The sequence below is a fragment of the Lampetra fluviatilis genome, chromosome 10, assembly GCF_964198595.1.
Source record: "Lampetra fluviatilis chromosome 10, kcLamFluv1.1, whole genome shotgun sequence".
NCBI lineage: Eukaryota > Metazoa > Chordata > Hyperoartia > Petromyzontiformes > Petromyzontidae > Lampetra > Lampetra fluviatilis.
In genome coordinates, this window is record NC_136284.1 from 4266667 (window position 1) to 4284473 (window position 17807).

At 48.1% G+C, this 17807-nt stretch overlaps 1 protein-coding gene across 1 annotated transcript in view; it reads right to left on the reverse strand.

Moving 5' to 3' along the window:
- Positions 1 to 1717: 1717 nt before the first annotated feature.
- LOC144934443 (vitamin D3 receptor-like) overlaps positions 1718 to 17807 on the reverse strand; it is an 84250-nt gene continuing 68160 nt past the window's right edge. Inside the window, exons 7-9 of the mRNA XM_078860195.1 lie at positions 16678 to 16829; positions 11350 to 11466; positions 1718 to 9506 (exon numbers count right to left, since the gene is read on the reverse strand). Of these exons, the coding sequence (XP_078716321.1) occupies positions 9247 to 9506; positions 11350 to 11466; positions 16678 to 16829 (529 nt within the window). The 3' untranslated portion in view covers positions 1718 to 9246. The remainder of the gene's footprint in view (positions 9507 to 11349; positions 11467 to 16677; positions 16830 to 17807) is intronic.

Below are 17807 nucleotides of genomic sequence, written 5' to 3' on the forward strand. Positions count from 1 at the left end.
GGAAAGGCGTCGCGTGGCGGGTCGCGAGGACTGGAGTTTGAGAAACCTTGACAGAGTGTCGAACATAGTCGCTTGGCTGGCTCGTCTAGGGCAGTGTTCTTCACGAATTTTCAGAGGGGGCGGCGGGGGGGGGCACCATCGCCGATAAGACATCGTCAGTGAGGGCCGCCACACATTTGAAACCATTGTGTTTTGACGGCAGCACGATGATGGTGATGATGGTGGAGAGGGGGGTGGTGTTTTCACCATTTCTGTATTGTCGGGGTCTGCCCGTCAGGGGCCGCACTAAAGTCCACCAGGCGCGGCCAGGGGGGCCGCGGGCCTTGCAATGAAGGGCACTGGGTTAGGGTCGGTCACGTGAAGTCGGTGACTCCGTGGACTGTACTAGCTGCCGGTGCGAAGGCGGCCTCCTAACAGGTAAATCGCCGGCGACGACCTGGGATGCTGCTACCTGAGAGCGCAGATTTCACGCTACTGGCCCGACACACCGCTTCAATCATCCACCGGTGGAGTGATCGCTCGCGAGATGTCCCCCCAGGGTGCGACTACAAACTTCTGGGGCCCGTTACATTTGCTTCTATGCCCCCCCCCCCGCCGCCTCCCCAACCACTCTGTGGAATTCCCTATACCTCGTCGGATAAGGGGGCTGACTGCCTGACCCTCCAAAGTAAACACACAGAAAAAAAACGTAATACGTCAGGGGCCGTCCATAAATGACGTCACGCTATTTTTGACCCCCCCCCCCCCCTCGTCACACGGCGTTACAAAAAGTCAGACCCCCCCTCAAATGACGTCACAAAGCTCTGCCCCCCCCCCAAAAAAAAACATGCTTCAAATCGCTTTAAACTATTGTCATTGTAGTGCGTATTTAATGTGTGGCTGCACTCTGATGTTGTAGGAGAAAACGTTCATTAAAAAATATATTTAATTAATTTGAAAATATTGTCTATATTTATTTAAAGTTGCGCATTTTGATGTGATGTCACAATTCTCAACCCCCCCCCCCCCCTTGTCACACATCGTCACAAATGTCTGACCCCGCCATAGATGCGTGACGTCATTTATGGACGGCCCCGAACCCCGATTATCATGGCATACAAAAGGTATGGCCGTAGAGTAACATAATTACTCTGGTTTTACATTTTTTATGGCGGATTCTTTATGTCGTGTTTAGTACGTTTGGCTTTGTACGGTGCGAAAGAAGTTCAACATACATGCCTTGGTTTCAATAAAGGTGCCTCTAAAGAAATACAGTTTGATTGATATTCTCGAAGACATGAATATCAATCTCCATGATTCCTGCTGTCCTCGACTATGAATATGCAAATTGATGCAGGGATGCAAAGGCCATGAGACACGGTGACGACATAGGTAGGCCTTCATCTAGCAGCGGACAGATCGTGGGTGAATAATTAAACGTATTAGCACGGGAAAGCCACCACACGAAGCCCAAATACTCTTTGTTAGGAGGATCCTGTCCACATTGTGTTTTTTTTAGCTCTGGGAGGAAACCGGAAACGCGGAATAATCCTCGGTGGGAGAATCAACAGCACACAGAAAGAGGCGCCCGAGCCTGGAATCGAACTCTTCTCCTTCTCGCTAGCGAGGCATGTGTGTTACCACTTCGCTGCCACCCAAAATGATGATGATGATGAGAACTGTAAAAACAAAGTAATGTACAATTTAAAAAATTACAAAAAATACTTTAAATGCCTAATATAGCCTTTATTTTACACCCATATGTACAGGACACAACGCCTTGTGTGGTAGGTCAGCATATATATGTATGTACGCGCTATTATTTGAGATGAAACAGACTTCAGTTTTCGTTTTTATGTTCTCTGTATTTCACGACACATTCATTTTACAATCGTATGCACACTCAGCTAAACAAATATACCGTTTTAACGTTCAGCAAGATTAAAAAAAATTTATTGTAAAGATTACAGGTGTGTGGTGCGCACGCATATGCACAGCTTGTGCTGTGCGTCTGTGTATATACAGTATTTGCAAAAGGGCTGCGAGATGGACACATATATTTGTTTTTAAATAAAAAGCGACAGCAAGTTTTTTTTTTTACGAGGATACAAGGTGATGGCTAAACGCTGATGGGGGTAAATCTCACGAAGCAATGTTGCTGCATACATTAACAATCGTACGATACAAAAAAACAGAGGGGCTGATTGTGTAGAACACCTGAAGACCATTCTCTATTTTGCACATGTATTTCGTGCACATCGTTAAACTATCAAATTGTGTTTGCTCTCTTTAATTCAAGGTGTTCAACACAAACGGGCGCACAGCTCTTTAAAAAAACAAATAAAGTGACAACATCTAAACGCGAGGGGTCACAGCCAAAAGGGACGTCAAGTGAACAAAGGAAAGGGAATCTGTTTGGATCGACGAAATCGCAATGCTGTTTTTGTTTTAAGTGCCGACGGATTTGTGGAACGGCTCGAATGCAGCGACGTCACGAGATAAATACGTTGTGCATGCCTCTCAATGTCCATCACGCTTGAGAGTCAATGTGCAATCATGGGGGGGGGGTGGGCAGGAGGAGAGCAGCATCTGTTGAAGGTGTCATTTCTTTAAAACTGCTTTGTGTGTTGAGTTTGTTGTACTTCCCCCGCAACATCCCGAGTATCACGGTTGGCTACGTACGGTGCGAAAGAAGTTCAACATAGGTACATGCATACGTGATAAAGCACTGCTCCCTCGCTCGGCGATTTATCCAGACTGACACCCACGACACCCGCATTGCACCCAGCCAACTCGGCACTGGCAGCAGTTCCTCTAGGCTCTACGCAAGCACCGGCAATAGCACAACGACGACACGGCGCAACATCTGTTACCGCAATCCCACACCCTTTAAGGGGCCTTTAATGACCCTCGAAAAATAGTCCACCGATCAGTCAGTGGACGGTAGCTACAAAAGCAGCAGCAGCAACAGCAACATAATTCGATGGCACACGCACACACGTGTACACATATCACTGGACATCAGCCATCACTTGTTGGTTACCCTGTCAGTCGAGGCGCGGCGATGAGACACATTCACATTTTTAACCAACAAAACATTTAACGAACGCGCCCCGTGCAGTGTTTACGCAGTGCTAAACGGGACGTGGCATTTTTTTTGTACCTGACCCTAACGTCAAAAGCCAAGGGCCGGCCTTGTGCGGCACTGTTGACCCACCACCACACGGAGTGATATTGCATAAGAGTACAATTGTGAACAATGCCGGTGTTGGTTGCTAATCGCGCGACAGAAAACGAAGGCATTTCTCCGAAGACCTGCAGTCGAGAACGACACTAGGATGTGTTTTTGTGAGTCGTTGCGGGGAAGGGGGTCATATTTTAACAGCAGTATAAATACGACAGGAGCCAATGAAACATTCAAGCATCCAATGTATAAATTCATAACGTTGGCACATAAAATATACAGCTTTTAGTCATGAAATATATATGGATTTTTCTTGGTTGTTTTTACATAGGGTACAAGTTTGCTGTATTAATGCTGGTTGCACCTCCGGTACAGGTCAGAAGTCACTCTAGTCATTTGGTAATACCGTATACATTCATAATACACCGTTACCGAGAGAACAGTCCACGCGCGCAACGCTACACAGCTTGAAAATGCACAACACGAGCGCCCAGTTGCAGAGGTTGGTGCCAGAGCGATCACGCGTTTTGTTGAAATCCAGAACACAAACTGCGACGCACAAAACCCGATTGTTTTTTGTTGTGTCCCCGCCGTCCCGTAACCCGATTTCACAAAATTCATGGTTCCTGTGGGAACGCGTGTCTCGTGATTCGCACGGACTTGAGTGGTTGCATTGCTCTCTACACACGGAGCCCTCCTTTATCTCCCCCCCCCACGCCCACAATTGCTGCTTCTCAAAAGGCGAGACGACGTCCCCACGCCGCGGTAGCCAAATGCGGAAGGCATCGGCGCACACGATGACCGCAGATGAGGATTATTGGCGGCTGCGTCCGCTCCGTTTCACGTCTCCCGCCCTCTGACTCGGTCCAATCACGAACCCAATGTTTGTGTTGCTTGTACCGTTTTCGCAAAGGTGAATTTCCGGGCATGATCAGGATTGTTTATTTATTCGACGGGGTGATCAATTTATGGATTACCCCCTGCCCCCGTCACAAAATAATAGGGAGAACGCATTTTACTGTGCAGGGAAAATAACATTTAATAATATACAAACCTTTGCATGTATCTCACAGATAGCTCTGCACGTATTAAATCGTTTTAACCAGTCCATGAGAACCCAGCCCAGATATTGAACTGGTTTGTACCACCTGAGGTGGCATACCTTTCATGGGCCACATTTCTTTGCGTGGCCAATAACAGTGAATTACGTGATACCCACTTGAAATGCATGAGGTTATCAAATAATACACCCGCGGTGGCCATATCGATGGATACGACTGACGTTTTGCTCCAATTAGGCGGTACCGATTTCTGCTCTGGCCCATGGACGAAATACGCTCCTGTGTAAGATACAGAGGCCAGCGCTTTCACACAAATCAAGAACTGCTTGAGAAGAAATCGGGCCATTATAAATCAGCGGGGTTCCCCAAAAAACGGATCGCCCTGTTTTCAACAGCACACTTGTTGCAGCGTGCGGGTAACGCCAACAACCACTCCTTGCACCAAGACAACAGCAAAAAACCCACCTCTCTATAAGAGCTGTTTGTTTATTCTCAAGTGCAACGCATGACCACGTGCGCAGACAAAGTGTTGGTGCCTCGTCAAAACCATCATGAGATTGCGTCTCCAGAGACAAATTCTACGTCGGAACGACATCGCAATATAAACGGCGTGATATATACAAGCAAGGACACGCTTACAAACATTCTTTGTTAAAATGGCTTAGGTTTCTTCTTCTTCTAACATTACAGCAGGATGAACGATGCGTGCGATCTCGTGCACGAATGTTACTTTGCACGTAACGCCGCCGCCGTAGCTAGCGAGGTTTTGCAACAAAAAAGCGACACAAAACGACGCGGAGAAAAAAACTACACTCTCTACCCCCCCCCCCCTCTCACCCCAATTCGACGACAGGACCCTTCGAGTCTCCGTCGGTTCCGCCCCGACGAAGGCATCTACACCCTCCTCCTACCCCGGGGGGTCCTTTCTCCGAATCGCCCCGACCTGTTTTCCCCGTTGTGTGTATTTGTGCGAAATGCCCATTTAACACGCAGAGTGGTTTGTTGAGAACTTGGCAGCCCGACAGAGAGATCAAGCTGGGATGGGGAGGAGCAGCAGGACTGTGCCATGCGTGGCGAGGTGATGCTTGCAGAAAGGGCAGAGGTCGGGGGTACAAGGAGGAGGAGGAGAGAGGCAAGAAGGCCAAGATGAGCAAATCATTTTTTTTCTATTCTACCCATTTTTGGAACGCAAGATCCCGTTATTATTTGTGTTGTTGCTGTACGAAAGCAAACACCCCAATTAAAGGAGAGAAATGCCAAATCTCCTAAGAAATATACCCATCGGCAAAAAGCCATCACCGTCGTCATCATCAGTCGCAATGCGTGACGAGTAAAAACAAATCCTGCTCGCTTTCTGTGCCTCTCGTGCTCAGTGCATGCGCACTCGATGGGTGGACCGCGTTCAAGAGCAAATGACCGATTAAAATTACCGAATAAACAAATCATATCATTTATATGGCTGTTGCGACATTCATTGTTTTTCAACCAAGAGGTTTATATATATATCTTTCCACTGAGACATCCTATAATGCATATTTAGTTGTTACCATGGTAATTAACTTTGAAAGTGATGTCAGAAATAATGTAGTGCAAAATTGATACGTATCAGGTTGTTAATTTAAAGAACACGTCATCAGCTTCTGCTGAACATCATTTTTTCACCGTTGTTTGTGTAAAACCAATTTATCTTAAAAACAATGTAACAAACACAACATCTCTGACATAGATTCCCACCAGCATATCATAAAATGTTTTCTCTCCCATCTCTGTAAAGTTGAACTCTTAAAATGCCGTAAAGTATACGGTACAGCAGAAAAATAATAAAGTATGTGCATAGGGGACATCCGTTGTACAAATATAAAATGTATGACAATTTGTATTGTGTTTATACGCATCCACGTCACACGCATATATATATCTCTTTAATCCTAAAATAATTTCTCTATCATAAACAACATTCCACTTTAGTGACACATTCTGTCGTTTATATATCGTCGTGAAAAATAAGTGCTTTCGTCGGGAGCTCATGATACGAGAAAAACGAGCGATGTCTTATTAGCGCCAGCAACGTTTCGTCAACCTAGAAACACACAGGATCGTTTCACCGTCCAAAAACTAAGTCGCTCTAAAACAGGGCGGTTTTAACCCTCAATAAAAGCAGCGCATATCTCAAAGTGACGATGACACCACATCCTTCAGTTTTGTCAACCCTGTCACAACATCCAGAAACACCGAGTACAAAGAAAGCGACAACACACCCTTGACAGAGTTCCAGGTAGAAGTTTGCTTAATCAAATACAGCACGCAGCAATCCAGCAAGCTCAATGTCATAGTTCACTCCACTAAAGCACTAACAAGAGTAATGGGTCCGTTGGAAAAAGGCAAGTACACTACAGTTCAGAAAACTATTCAAAGGAAAACACAAGAAAAATCTAAATGCCCATAAACGTTAACCACCGATAATTCAGAACCCAGAGCCTTTAAAACTTGCAAAAAATAATGTACACTTTTTTTTTTTAAATCACATAAATAATTTACAATATAGACAACGTGTATTTCAATGCTCATGCGACTGCCCAAGTAGTGTTACTTTAACCTCAGCTGTCGTCCGTCGTTGCAGCGGGTAAGGGACAAATAAAACGTGGTCATGATAAGGTTGTTTGGGGGTATAAACGACGTGGGTAAACGTTTTCAAGCAGGCATCGGGTTATAAGTTTGAAAACACAACGTAAATTAAAAGAAAACAAGGCCAATTTAATGAGGCTTATTGGAAACAAGGAGGGGCGCTTTCCCCGCTCTCCCCGCCACCCAGGGCTGGCTGTGTTGTGTGCAGAGAAGTTCATGGAGGCCCCCGATGGCTGGAGAGCCGCAGAGTAGAATGTCCATGTGGGAGGGGGGGGGGCGCTGTTAATTCATTCGCAACAAAAAAATACCCAGGCGCTCTTTGCTTACATGGGGGAGGGCTCTTTTGTGGGAGACCAAGGGGCAATGTCCCCCCTTGTTGAAGGCCCCTCCCCTACTCTGGACAGCCCTGGTCTTTTGCAATGTTTCCGATGTCAAAAAGGTTAAGACATAAATAGCCAACTCGAGTGCAGCTAATGCCTTGCCGCTACAAACTGCCTGATCAATTTCCACATTGCAAGAAAGTAAAACAGTGACACACGCACATTTAGCTTGATTGTCAGGAATGAGCTTGCACGCTAATACGTGGTTTACTTGATTTACACATTCTTCCAAAGACACACAATGCCTGGGAAACTTAATTGTCATAAGCGTGGTTATATGACACGTAAACACGTCAAAAACACAAACATTGTTTCACCAAAACTTGTCGTTGGTTGTCACAGATTAATTTGGAATGTGGAAAAAAAAAACGGTTAAAAAAGTTGGTAAAGTTAACATGCAATGAATGACACTTCATTCGTGTGTGTGTTTTTGACAGCCACAACATTATTCAGTAAAATTTTCTCATTCATGAAACAAGCAATAGAGTTGCAGCTGCTATGCCTGCTGGTGTGGAAAATAAGCATTTTTCCTATCATCTCCTGAATGTGCTCTAGTAAAAACAAAAAAAGAAACCTCACACAGAGGTAGTTTAAACAATCATTTTGTGAATTATTTAATCAAGAGGTCGTGTCTCTCTATTGAGAGAGAGAGAGAGACACCAAGGTGCCATGCAAGCTCACAACGTATATTTGCCACGCACCACACCGCACCGACAACCAAGCACAGGCCTGGGGTCATTAGAACCAGTGCACTGTTGCACTCGATACCACCACACTCAAGTTGGCAGTGCCAAGTCCATGGAGGTGCGAACATCGTCCATACTCGCTACGGTAATGTTTGCATATTTCCTAGGATTTTTTTTTGAGAGAGATCTCGTCTTGTCTAGAGCCGTCCTCTCTTGCAGACGGTCGACAGCGAGCGGTGTCTCTCTCTCTCTCCGACTTTCGTCGCATTCCGGCGGTCCCGTTGCGCTGTCAATCCGTATTCCGGTCCATCTAGTTTTGTTTTGAGATATATTTGTAAAAGTTAACAATGCAAATCGTAAACAGCACAAGTATGCGTGTGAAACGGATTGCAATGTTATTTTTTTTACAGACATAGCAGCTCTAAGAATATCTGTAAAAATAAATTATATTTTTGTTAAGACGCATTTTTCTGTTGCAGCGTCGATAAAAACCCCTACTGACTTAACAAGTCATGCAATCTGCTTAGAATATCACTCACAATGCACAGTCCACACCCAACAGTTTACCATCGCTATCATTCTTACAATCATCATCATCATCGTCGTCGTCATCATCATAATTACAATATTTAACGATCCTAAAACTCGACAAGAGTGAACATTTTAACCAAAAACGGCACGTCGTTGAGGATTGATATGGCACTGGTTTTGCGTTAAAAGCGGGACGGTTTTTTGAGCAGCCACTGTGGAGAGATACGTACGTATTTGAGGTAATGTGTAAAATGTGGAGAGGAAGGGAAAAAAATAAATGACATGAAGACAGAGACAACGATGAGAACGCGTGTCAGCTGGAACCAGCACCTGATCGCTTATGCGAGGTTCAGGGGGCCAGACGGAGAAGAAGCCACGTCAGCGTGACCTTGAAACCAAACCGGGTGAGACCTCATGCCCGAACCCTTTTCGCCGGGGTCATCTCCCCAAAGGGAGGAATCGCCCTGGCCGAAGACCTCAACAAAATGACATCCTCTTTCCGCGCGTCCCACATGTCCCAACGTCGGCGACCAGACCCAACGACAAACAAAGACCAACGATGCAAAACTTCTAACCAGCACTAGGATGGGACAAAAACTGGTTAAGTTGGCGACCTTGATAAAACACAGGTAAATCAAGGATCTGCAATGCACCAGCACACGCCGGTTGCATCTCAACGTCGACTCAATAACAAAAAACAACAAAAACAACCACAACAAAAGTTCCGTGAAATAGAGGATTAAAAAAAAAAATTCCAGATGCAAACAGAAACGACCGAGGCTCGTGCGGCAGGGCCGCCGTTAGGAGAGCGGAGAGCCGAACACCTCGAGGAGCAGCGGCGTGAGGTCGTTCGCGTCGCCGGCCTCGCGCGAGATCTCCAGGTACTGCTTCGAGTGCTCCTCGTTGAGGCTGCGCAGGTCGGCCAACTTCTGCACCATCTTGGGGTAGAGCAGGTGGCTGCTGGGCGGGGGGTGATTGCACACAATGTACGCCCGCAGCGTCTCCGACAGCCGCTCCTGGATCGCCTCCACCCGCTCGCGCTCCAGCAGGCTCGGCCGGTCTGCGGCCGCCGATTTGTCGATCGTGGCAGGGGAGGCGGAGGAGGAGGAGGAAGAAGAGACAGAAGAAGAAGACGCGATTTTTTTACCCAGAATTGTCATCATCATCATCTGTAGCGCGGTTCATAAAATCACTTTCGTGAAATGTAAGTTGCCACTTGGCTGTGAGTATGCAGAGACTGGGCCTCCCCTATCATGAGAGTTTAGAATTTTGTCCACAGCACCACAGTCGATCAGCAGCTCTTATCTGGTGGGGTAAAACGTGGGTACTTCCACCTCTCCAACCTCTTCCAGGCCATTTGACCAGAGTGGAAGAGTAAACCAAAAACCCTCTAGAGCAGTCTTATTCATTGAAAGGCACTCGGGTGGCCTTTAGTGCGCCCCCTGACATGTGCCCCCCGACAATACACAAATGTAACCCCCCCCCCCCCCCATCATCGTGCTGCTGTCAAACCCAAATGGTTTCAAATGTGTGGCGGTCCTCAGCCTGCTGATGTCTTATCGGCGAAAGTGCCCCCCCCCCCCCTCTGAAAATTAGTGAAGAACACTGGCACAGAAGGTCTTGTGAGCGCCCTCTATTGATGGTCATTCTGCCAGCAGTGGTGTGAGCGAGCAATTGGAGGGCTGCGTCTGTACCTCTCTGGCTCGGGGAAGTAAGTGCCAAGCAATGCTCACTGAAGTGGAAAAACAGCGACTTTTAACATTTTGTTTTACCCAGGTACAAGTTGTTCCGATACACACTCACAATGATATAATTCAATAGTGCTTGCTAGAGTTAATTATTCATGCAAATGGCACGCCAAAGTTACAATTAGTTTCGCGGGTGAACAGAACTGCGCACACAAGGAAGAAAAAAACCAAGCAGCGATACCAACGAGACAACCAAAATAAGAGGCTGCTGGGAAATAGGGAGCAGTGGCGCAGTGATTAAAACACGGTGACCCGAGTTTGTTTACCGCTCATGACCAATAACAGTGGCGAATATTTTAAATGTTACTGGGCTCTCTCCTAGGTCGATTCAGCCTTAAATGAGTACCTGGAGGCCGGGCGTGGTGTTGGCCACCCACCCCTCTCGTGTGCCGTGCCGGCCTTCATAGGTGCTCCCTAACAACGCTTGTCCCACAAGTCTGTTAAAGGCTACACGGGGGATCTTTATCTTTGGTGAATTACCACACACCTACAATTGCACTGCCGCGGAGATCCTGCCAACCTGTTTATGAACAACAAAGTCTCCGATGTGTGTTCTGGTTGCAGCGCGTGCCGATCGGCATGACATCCGACGTATCCCCTAAATAAAATTCATCTGCTTAAGTAGGTTGCAGCACGTGGAGTGAAACCAGTGAGCTAGTGAGTGAGCGAGCGAGTGAATGAGCTAGTGAGTGAGCGAACGAGTGAATGAGCTAGTGAGTGAGCGAACGAGCAAGTGAGTGAGATGGTGAGCAAGCGATCTCGTGAGTGAGCTACTGAATCAGCTAGTGAGCAAGTGAATCCGCTGGCAAGTGAGCTCGTGAGTGAGCTAGTGAGTGAGCGAGCGAGTGAATGAGCTAGTGAGTGAGCGAATGAGCAAGTGAGTGAGATGGTGAGCAAGCGATCTCGTGAGTGAGCTACTGAATCAGCTAGTGAGCAAGTGAATCCGCTGGCAAGTGAGCTCGTGAGTGAGCTAGTGAGTGAGTGAGCGAGTGAATGAGCTAGTGAGTGAGCGAATGAGCAAGTGAGTGAGATGGTGAGCAAGCGATCTCGTGAGTGAGCTACTGAATCAGCTAGTGAGCAAGTGAATCCGCTGGCAAGTGAGCTCGTGAGTGAGCTAGTGAGTGAGCGAGCGAGCAAGCGAGCGAGCACACCCACCAGGAGAGAAGATGCAGATGGCCATGAGCAGCACGTGTTCTGCCTCGTGCAGATGCAGCTTCTTGAGTCCAATCTGGAACTTGACGAGAGGCTCCAGCAGCTCCATGTTGTGTCCAGCTGCGGAGACGACAACGCATGGTGGAGGGGTGGAGGGGGTGGGGTGGGTGTTAATACCAAACAGCAGCCGTGGGTCGAGTCGAGAACCGGCAACCGTGTCAACGCGTCGCTCGCGTCGCACTTTCGCGCCGCTCATCGACGCGACAAACGTTGTCGATAAAGCCACCAGACGTCGCCGACTCGTCCATCTTCCGGCCCAGGTACTGGGCCACGAAGAGAGTAGGGGGTGGCGGGCAGCGGGAGGGGGGGGTGGGTGCAGGGGCAGGGGGAGAGTGGGGGCAGACAGAGTGGGCCCACCTGCATTGAATTTCCCGTACCAGGGGCTCAACGCAGCCACGCTATGCAGCTGGGTTCCGCGGTCGATGTGGGACAGCAGCGCATCTCACACACAGCTCCCCACCCCCCACAGTTCCCCCCCCTCCCACAGTTCCCCCCCCCCCCCCACAATCAAAGCGGCCATCGAGCGGGGAAGTTGCCCGAGGAGACCGCCGCTTCGTGGCTGGGAGCCGTGGCCGGGCGCAACCCCGCGCCGCCACGCAGAGAGAACGCGACGACGACGCTGCCGGCTTAATGATGCAACAATGTGCTCGTGGTTCTATTTATCTGGCAAATTATTTAATTCGCAAAGCTTAAAAATTACATAAAGGTGTGCACAAGAAGGCGGCTCTGGCTAAAATTGTCTTGTAAACAATTGCCACGCCTGTAAAAAATGTATAGATAGATTCCCTGCTGATGTTGATGCGGGTGGAGGGGGCGGATAAGCAACACAAGTGTTGTGTTGAAAACATTGCTTACCTCTAAAAATAACAGGCCTTAAAAAATTATTTAATTTGAAGACAAGAATGTTAACCTACGAGATTAACATCAGTTTAACACGTAGGCTTTCGCAACCAATTTCATCCAAAATACAGGTTTTTTTGGGTTAGATCGCGTAAATATATAAATGTGTCGTTTAAACCCGCCACCATCAAACAGGAGGATTTCTCCACAAATCTGGCTGTCGCCTGATGAAGCTAGTTGTAATTACTGGCGAAACGTCGTACTCAGATTGTAATTCTTGTGGCTTTGCTCTCCAACACACCGGTGTGCTGTACTAGTCACGAATTGGCACGTTCTGTTTACGTGACAACCCTTACTAGTTGGCTGTGTCGGGTGGTAGCGGGTTGAACGACACATTTATATATTTCCACGATCTAACCAAAAAAACCTGTATTATATGATAATATTAACATCGTTTACAAGGCCTTTTATATCCACAGCTGGATGAAGGCATTTCAGTCATGGAGGTCGTTAGACTATACAGTCACACGCCGGCCAGTACGGCTTGGTGCAGAGGGAGTGTTGCTTGGGGTACCCGGTTCAGGTATCACGTGGTACCTGTGTCGGCCACGGATAGGAATTGGATTGGTTCACCGTGCAGTGCGCTTAGCATTGCGCCATCACTCTTCTTCTTCATCATCGTCGTCATCGTAAGCCAAGTATGTGTGTATGTTGAACTTCTTTCGCACCGTGCGTAGCTAACCGTGCTAAAACAATCGTGATAAAATTCTGTGGTGGGCCCTCCCTCTTGGGGGTGTGTGCCACTCCGCTCTTCGTCTCGACCAGTGGGCATCGTCCCTCCCAGTGACGTGTCCTTGGGCGTTGCCATTCTCAGTATCGCACGAATACAACGTGTGCATCTCTTCACCTCTTGTACGTATATCACTGTACAATGGTTTACGCGTATATTCTCGTTGAACTGAACAAAAAATCAAATTCATGCCGTAAAAAAATATATAAACACATATTGCGCTATCCAAATCATGAACAAAAGCCACTGTTGTGTTTTAAAAACACCAGATGCCGCCGATCCATCCTCGCCAATGGAAAACCTCCCCCTCCCAGTAGACAGATGGGCAGGTTTTTCAAAATACAAAATACAGTACCCCATCCATCACCCCTGTTGCAAGTAGAGTGCTTCCAAGTCTATTACGAACACGTGCGTGTCCTCAAACGCGCCGACATGCACTGGAAGGGTTGTGGGCAACGGGTCGCAGGACGAAGCCGCCGCCACCGAGGGGTCTTTTTGCGTTTGCTTTATTTTTATGAAACTGCCACTGTGTTGCCCCCCCCTCCCCTCCTCCCGCCACCATCCTCTGGCGCTGCCTCCTCGTGCTGAAACCACAACGAATCCACTGCCGGATCAATCGCCTCCCAAAGCCATTGCAAATTCTCTCAAGGAACTACTTTATTGCCGTCCGCAGCTCCCCGTTTCGAAAGCCTTGATCTATCTACTGCTGCACGAAGGATCCCCCCCCCCCTCCCCCAAGCCGTCACCATAATCTCATGGTCCAGCAATGTAGCGAGCCACCAGCACCACGTCCACGCAAGCCGAATTCATCGTTCGATCGGCACGAACAAAATTCTTCAAGGGTGCGTGCCCTCCCGTCTGGATGCCAGTCCAGAGATATTTTTGACCCAGCGGACATAATCCCATCCAGCCACATGGAACCTGCCCACACCCACTTACTTTTCTGAACCATTCTATGACATGTCAATAACCTTTGTATGCTCTTATATCCATGTGTGCCTCTCTTTTATCTGTAAAATGTAACAGCCAAGCGTGCAACTCTCCAAGCTTACTTCTACGCTTATCGGTTTTTGCTCAATATTTTTCCAGGAAGGTCAATGCTTATGGCGCAGGCGATACGCGACTACGAATAAACATCTGGGGACTCGTTCCATTCTGCTTACACGGCCCCCACCATGCAACATTCTCTACCTCATCAGATAAGGGCCTGCCTGACCGTCCAACATGTTAATAAAATAACTTACTTAACTGTTCAAGCTTGGCATTTACAGAAAATTTGTGCAAAAAAAAGTATGGCTGTAGATTAACCTAATTACTGTTTTAAGTGCAAAGTTGTAAGGATTTCATGGAGGACAATCATTTATGTACAGGGGGCCGAGTTTTTTAAAGAGAGGTCCCTTAAAAGGAATAAAGTTAGATTTAAGTTTGACCGATACACCGATTAAAAACAAGTCCTCTTTAATAAAACTGTTCTGTTACTTTTCATTATCAAAACTAATTTCTTTGGAACTGCTCTTTGTGTTTAGTTTGTAGTCCTTCCCCCGTACCCTCCGATGAGCATGGTTGGCTACGTACGGTACGAAAGAAGTTCAACAAACATACATACAGACAGACATACATCGCCCGTTCCCCCCAAAAGTACTCCACAAACTGCAAGCGACACCAAACTGCACCCAAGGCTGTATGGTTCCCCGCTGTTTGCCTGAAAGTGGACCAATGTGATGCAGCTAGACTGCAGAGGGCATTAGCTGCTTCGTACAGGATTCCTCTCCCCCACTCGACGCAGCTACACTGGAAAGAACACCACTTCCCAGGGGAGCTTCTCTGGCTACGGGGCAAGCACGAGTGAATTATTAAGCGATGCCCGAGCATGCACAATCCAGCTATCAATTAAACCGCCATCAGCAAATCCTAGAAATCCCAAAGCTGACCTTGTAATTCTCCGTAGCTGCAGGCCCCGAGCCATCGCTATTGAAGTTCTGCCAAGTGGACTGAATGTTTACGACACATGTAACATCCATCGATTCGCCGATTAGAAATCGATTCTCACGCCAACGACTACGCGCATCGTGTATCGTCGGCGTGAATGTGCGTAAAGAATTGATTGTTTACAGTGCATGCGTATTGTATGTAATTGTTACATTTTAAGCTGATGAACAAATGAGAAACAATACCGACATTACCTCGCACCTTCGATTAGCACGGTTGGCTACGCACGGTCTGAAAGAAGTTCAACATACATACAACAAGACATTAGCAAAAACACTAAATCATGAGTATTAATTCAGATGCTGGCGAGGAACAAAGCCTCAATATTTATACCACAAGTCGATCCCAGGCCCTTCATGTGCAGTGAGAAAACCCATCACCACGCAACACCGCTGCTTGATGGGGACATTTTCAACTCTCCACTTTCAGTTGGTTGTCTCAACAATAATACGACCAAAAGTTTAGCTCTTTTGAGCTGATGCTCTGAACAAGCCTGAGACCACTGTACATGCCATGTGGTGGTTACATGACCGTGCACGAAAGGCGCGATGGGAGTCATAACTTCCTGCTGTCTGTGAGCAGCAGCACACCTTTGCGCGTGTTGTTAAATTACAGATTTACACTTCACCTACCAGCTCGTACGAGGTGAATGTAAGAGGTTCTTTTCAGAATTGGGTTCACAGCACCAGGAACAGACACAGGACCCAGAGTATGTGTGTGTTTGTGTGTAACGAATAAAGCATTTAAACTATTTCTTATTTGAGCAGGTATAGCCGACTGAGCTATTAGCCCCCTTTCAGAGGCGACCTGGCCACAGATGACAGCTCGACGAAGTGGCTTATCATGTGGAAGTTTACTGCAGCAAAAAAAATCTGCATGTCCTACCACGGACAAGATCGTGCCACCCACTTTCTCCGAAAGCAATAATTCTCTTTCTGGCTGTCACTTTGCCTGCCAGGGCTTGGACAGGCGAGGGTTCCCATTCGCCTCTCGTGACCACCATCCACCCCCCACCCACCGCCCCCCCGAAAGCATCGGTTTTCATGTGGCTGTCCGAACAAATTTTGCTTTTGAAAACTCTACGCGATGTTTTACGTCGCCGCGCGCACCGGGTGAGCCGCTTGCTGCTCATTGCGAAAACGCCGCAGCGTGAAAACAAGAATTTGAGACTCTCGAGCAGACAATCGTGCTGTGTTTAATGGAAGGGTGTCCCTGCCGTCTCAATGCACTACACACATTCCGTCTGTCACGTCTTTCTACAATTTTGACAAAATGCCCGTTAAACAAGCCTCAATTCGAAACGGTTCCTGCACAGGATCCCGCCCACTGCGTTTGGCCTACGCTCGTGTCACTCTAAACACCGCCAGACATCTTGCGTCTCGTTGATCCCAGTTGCAAAGCACACGGGGCCAAAGGCCACAATGCAAAGCCCACAACAATAACAACAACGAGCACGATTGAAGGTTTAATAGAGGAGCTAATATAGTTCTGGAATTGAGAAGGTAGGGGGTTGATGTCGCCACACGGTTTTATCGATCCGATTAAGCTAGGGACGGTATAAGGAGAACGATTTATAGTAAGATGGAAAACGGGAGTCCACCATCACAGCTGGTGGGGGGTGAGGGTGGGGGTCGGGGGGGGAGCGGACGAACCCTGGGTGACGTCGTTGATGCTGTACTTGAACTCTTCGCTGCCGCACACCCAGGAGTTGTCCTCCGAGGAGAAGGACTCGTTGGACCGCAGCATGACGATCTCGATGACGCTGGACTTGAGCAACACGATCTGGTCCTCCGTGTTCAGTTCTCTGCACATTGACACCACCCCGTTATTGGCCACAACAGTGACCAGACAAAGGAAAACGAGGACCTCTCGTATCACGTGAACCTGGCTGGTGGCGACGTGCCGGGTGTGCGACCGTCGGTCCCCACCAGAACGACCCGGAGCCCGATTCACAAATTACAAAGGAGGAGGCATCGTCGCGGCAGGGACGATTCACAGCTTCCCGCTACTCCTGACGCAATTACGCAACTCAACCGACTCGGGCGTAAAATTATCGCCGATGCTCTCAATCAACATCGGCCGTACGACGACGATGACGACGGCAAAGAAGGCGTGCTTCGGGAAAGATGGCACGGTAACCACGGTCGGGGACCCACGGGTCGCATGTTCGGTTCGGCCGACTCGGAGCACCGAGTTGGAACACGAGGGCAGCTTTCGGCAATGGAACCCCACCGCCTCTGTGCACGCCTAGCGGTATCAACGGGCTCGCCACGGTCAGCCGATCGGCAGGCCGCGTGCGGCGGGGTAACACGTGGCTACACTCATCTCATCCGAGATGTCCGGCCACCCTGGAAGAGTAGGCCAAAATATCCTCTAGTGGGAGGCCCGTGTTTTGTTTACTGTGCTCGTGCAACAATGCCAACGCAGCATCGTCAAAATATGTAATTAACACATTGCGAGCAATTAACGAAACCTTCACAGTTATCGTGCGAATCGCTAATTTAATTTACTGACAGAGCAACCCCCCCCCACCACCGTTTTGTCGACTTCACACGGGGCGTGCGTCACCACCGTTGCACGCCGCTCACCTCGCACGTACAGGTGCATTTCAACCTCACCGATGCTGCCGTTGGGTTAACGCTGCCATTCGACCAGGCACCAGCAGGTGGCAGTCACGACATAGAGACTCGAGGCACCCAATCCAAAGCCAACAACCAGATCCAAATACACGGTACTGTAATTATTCTGTCAATGCAAGCTTCGTGTTCCGAAATCACTCGTA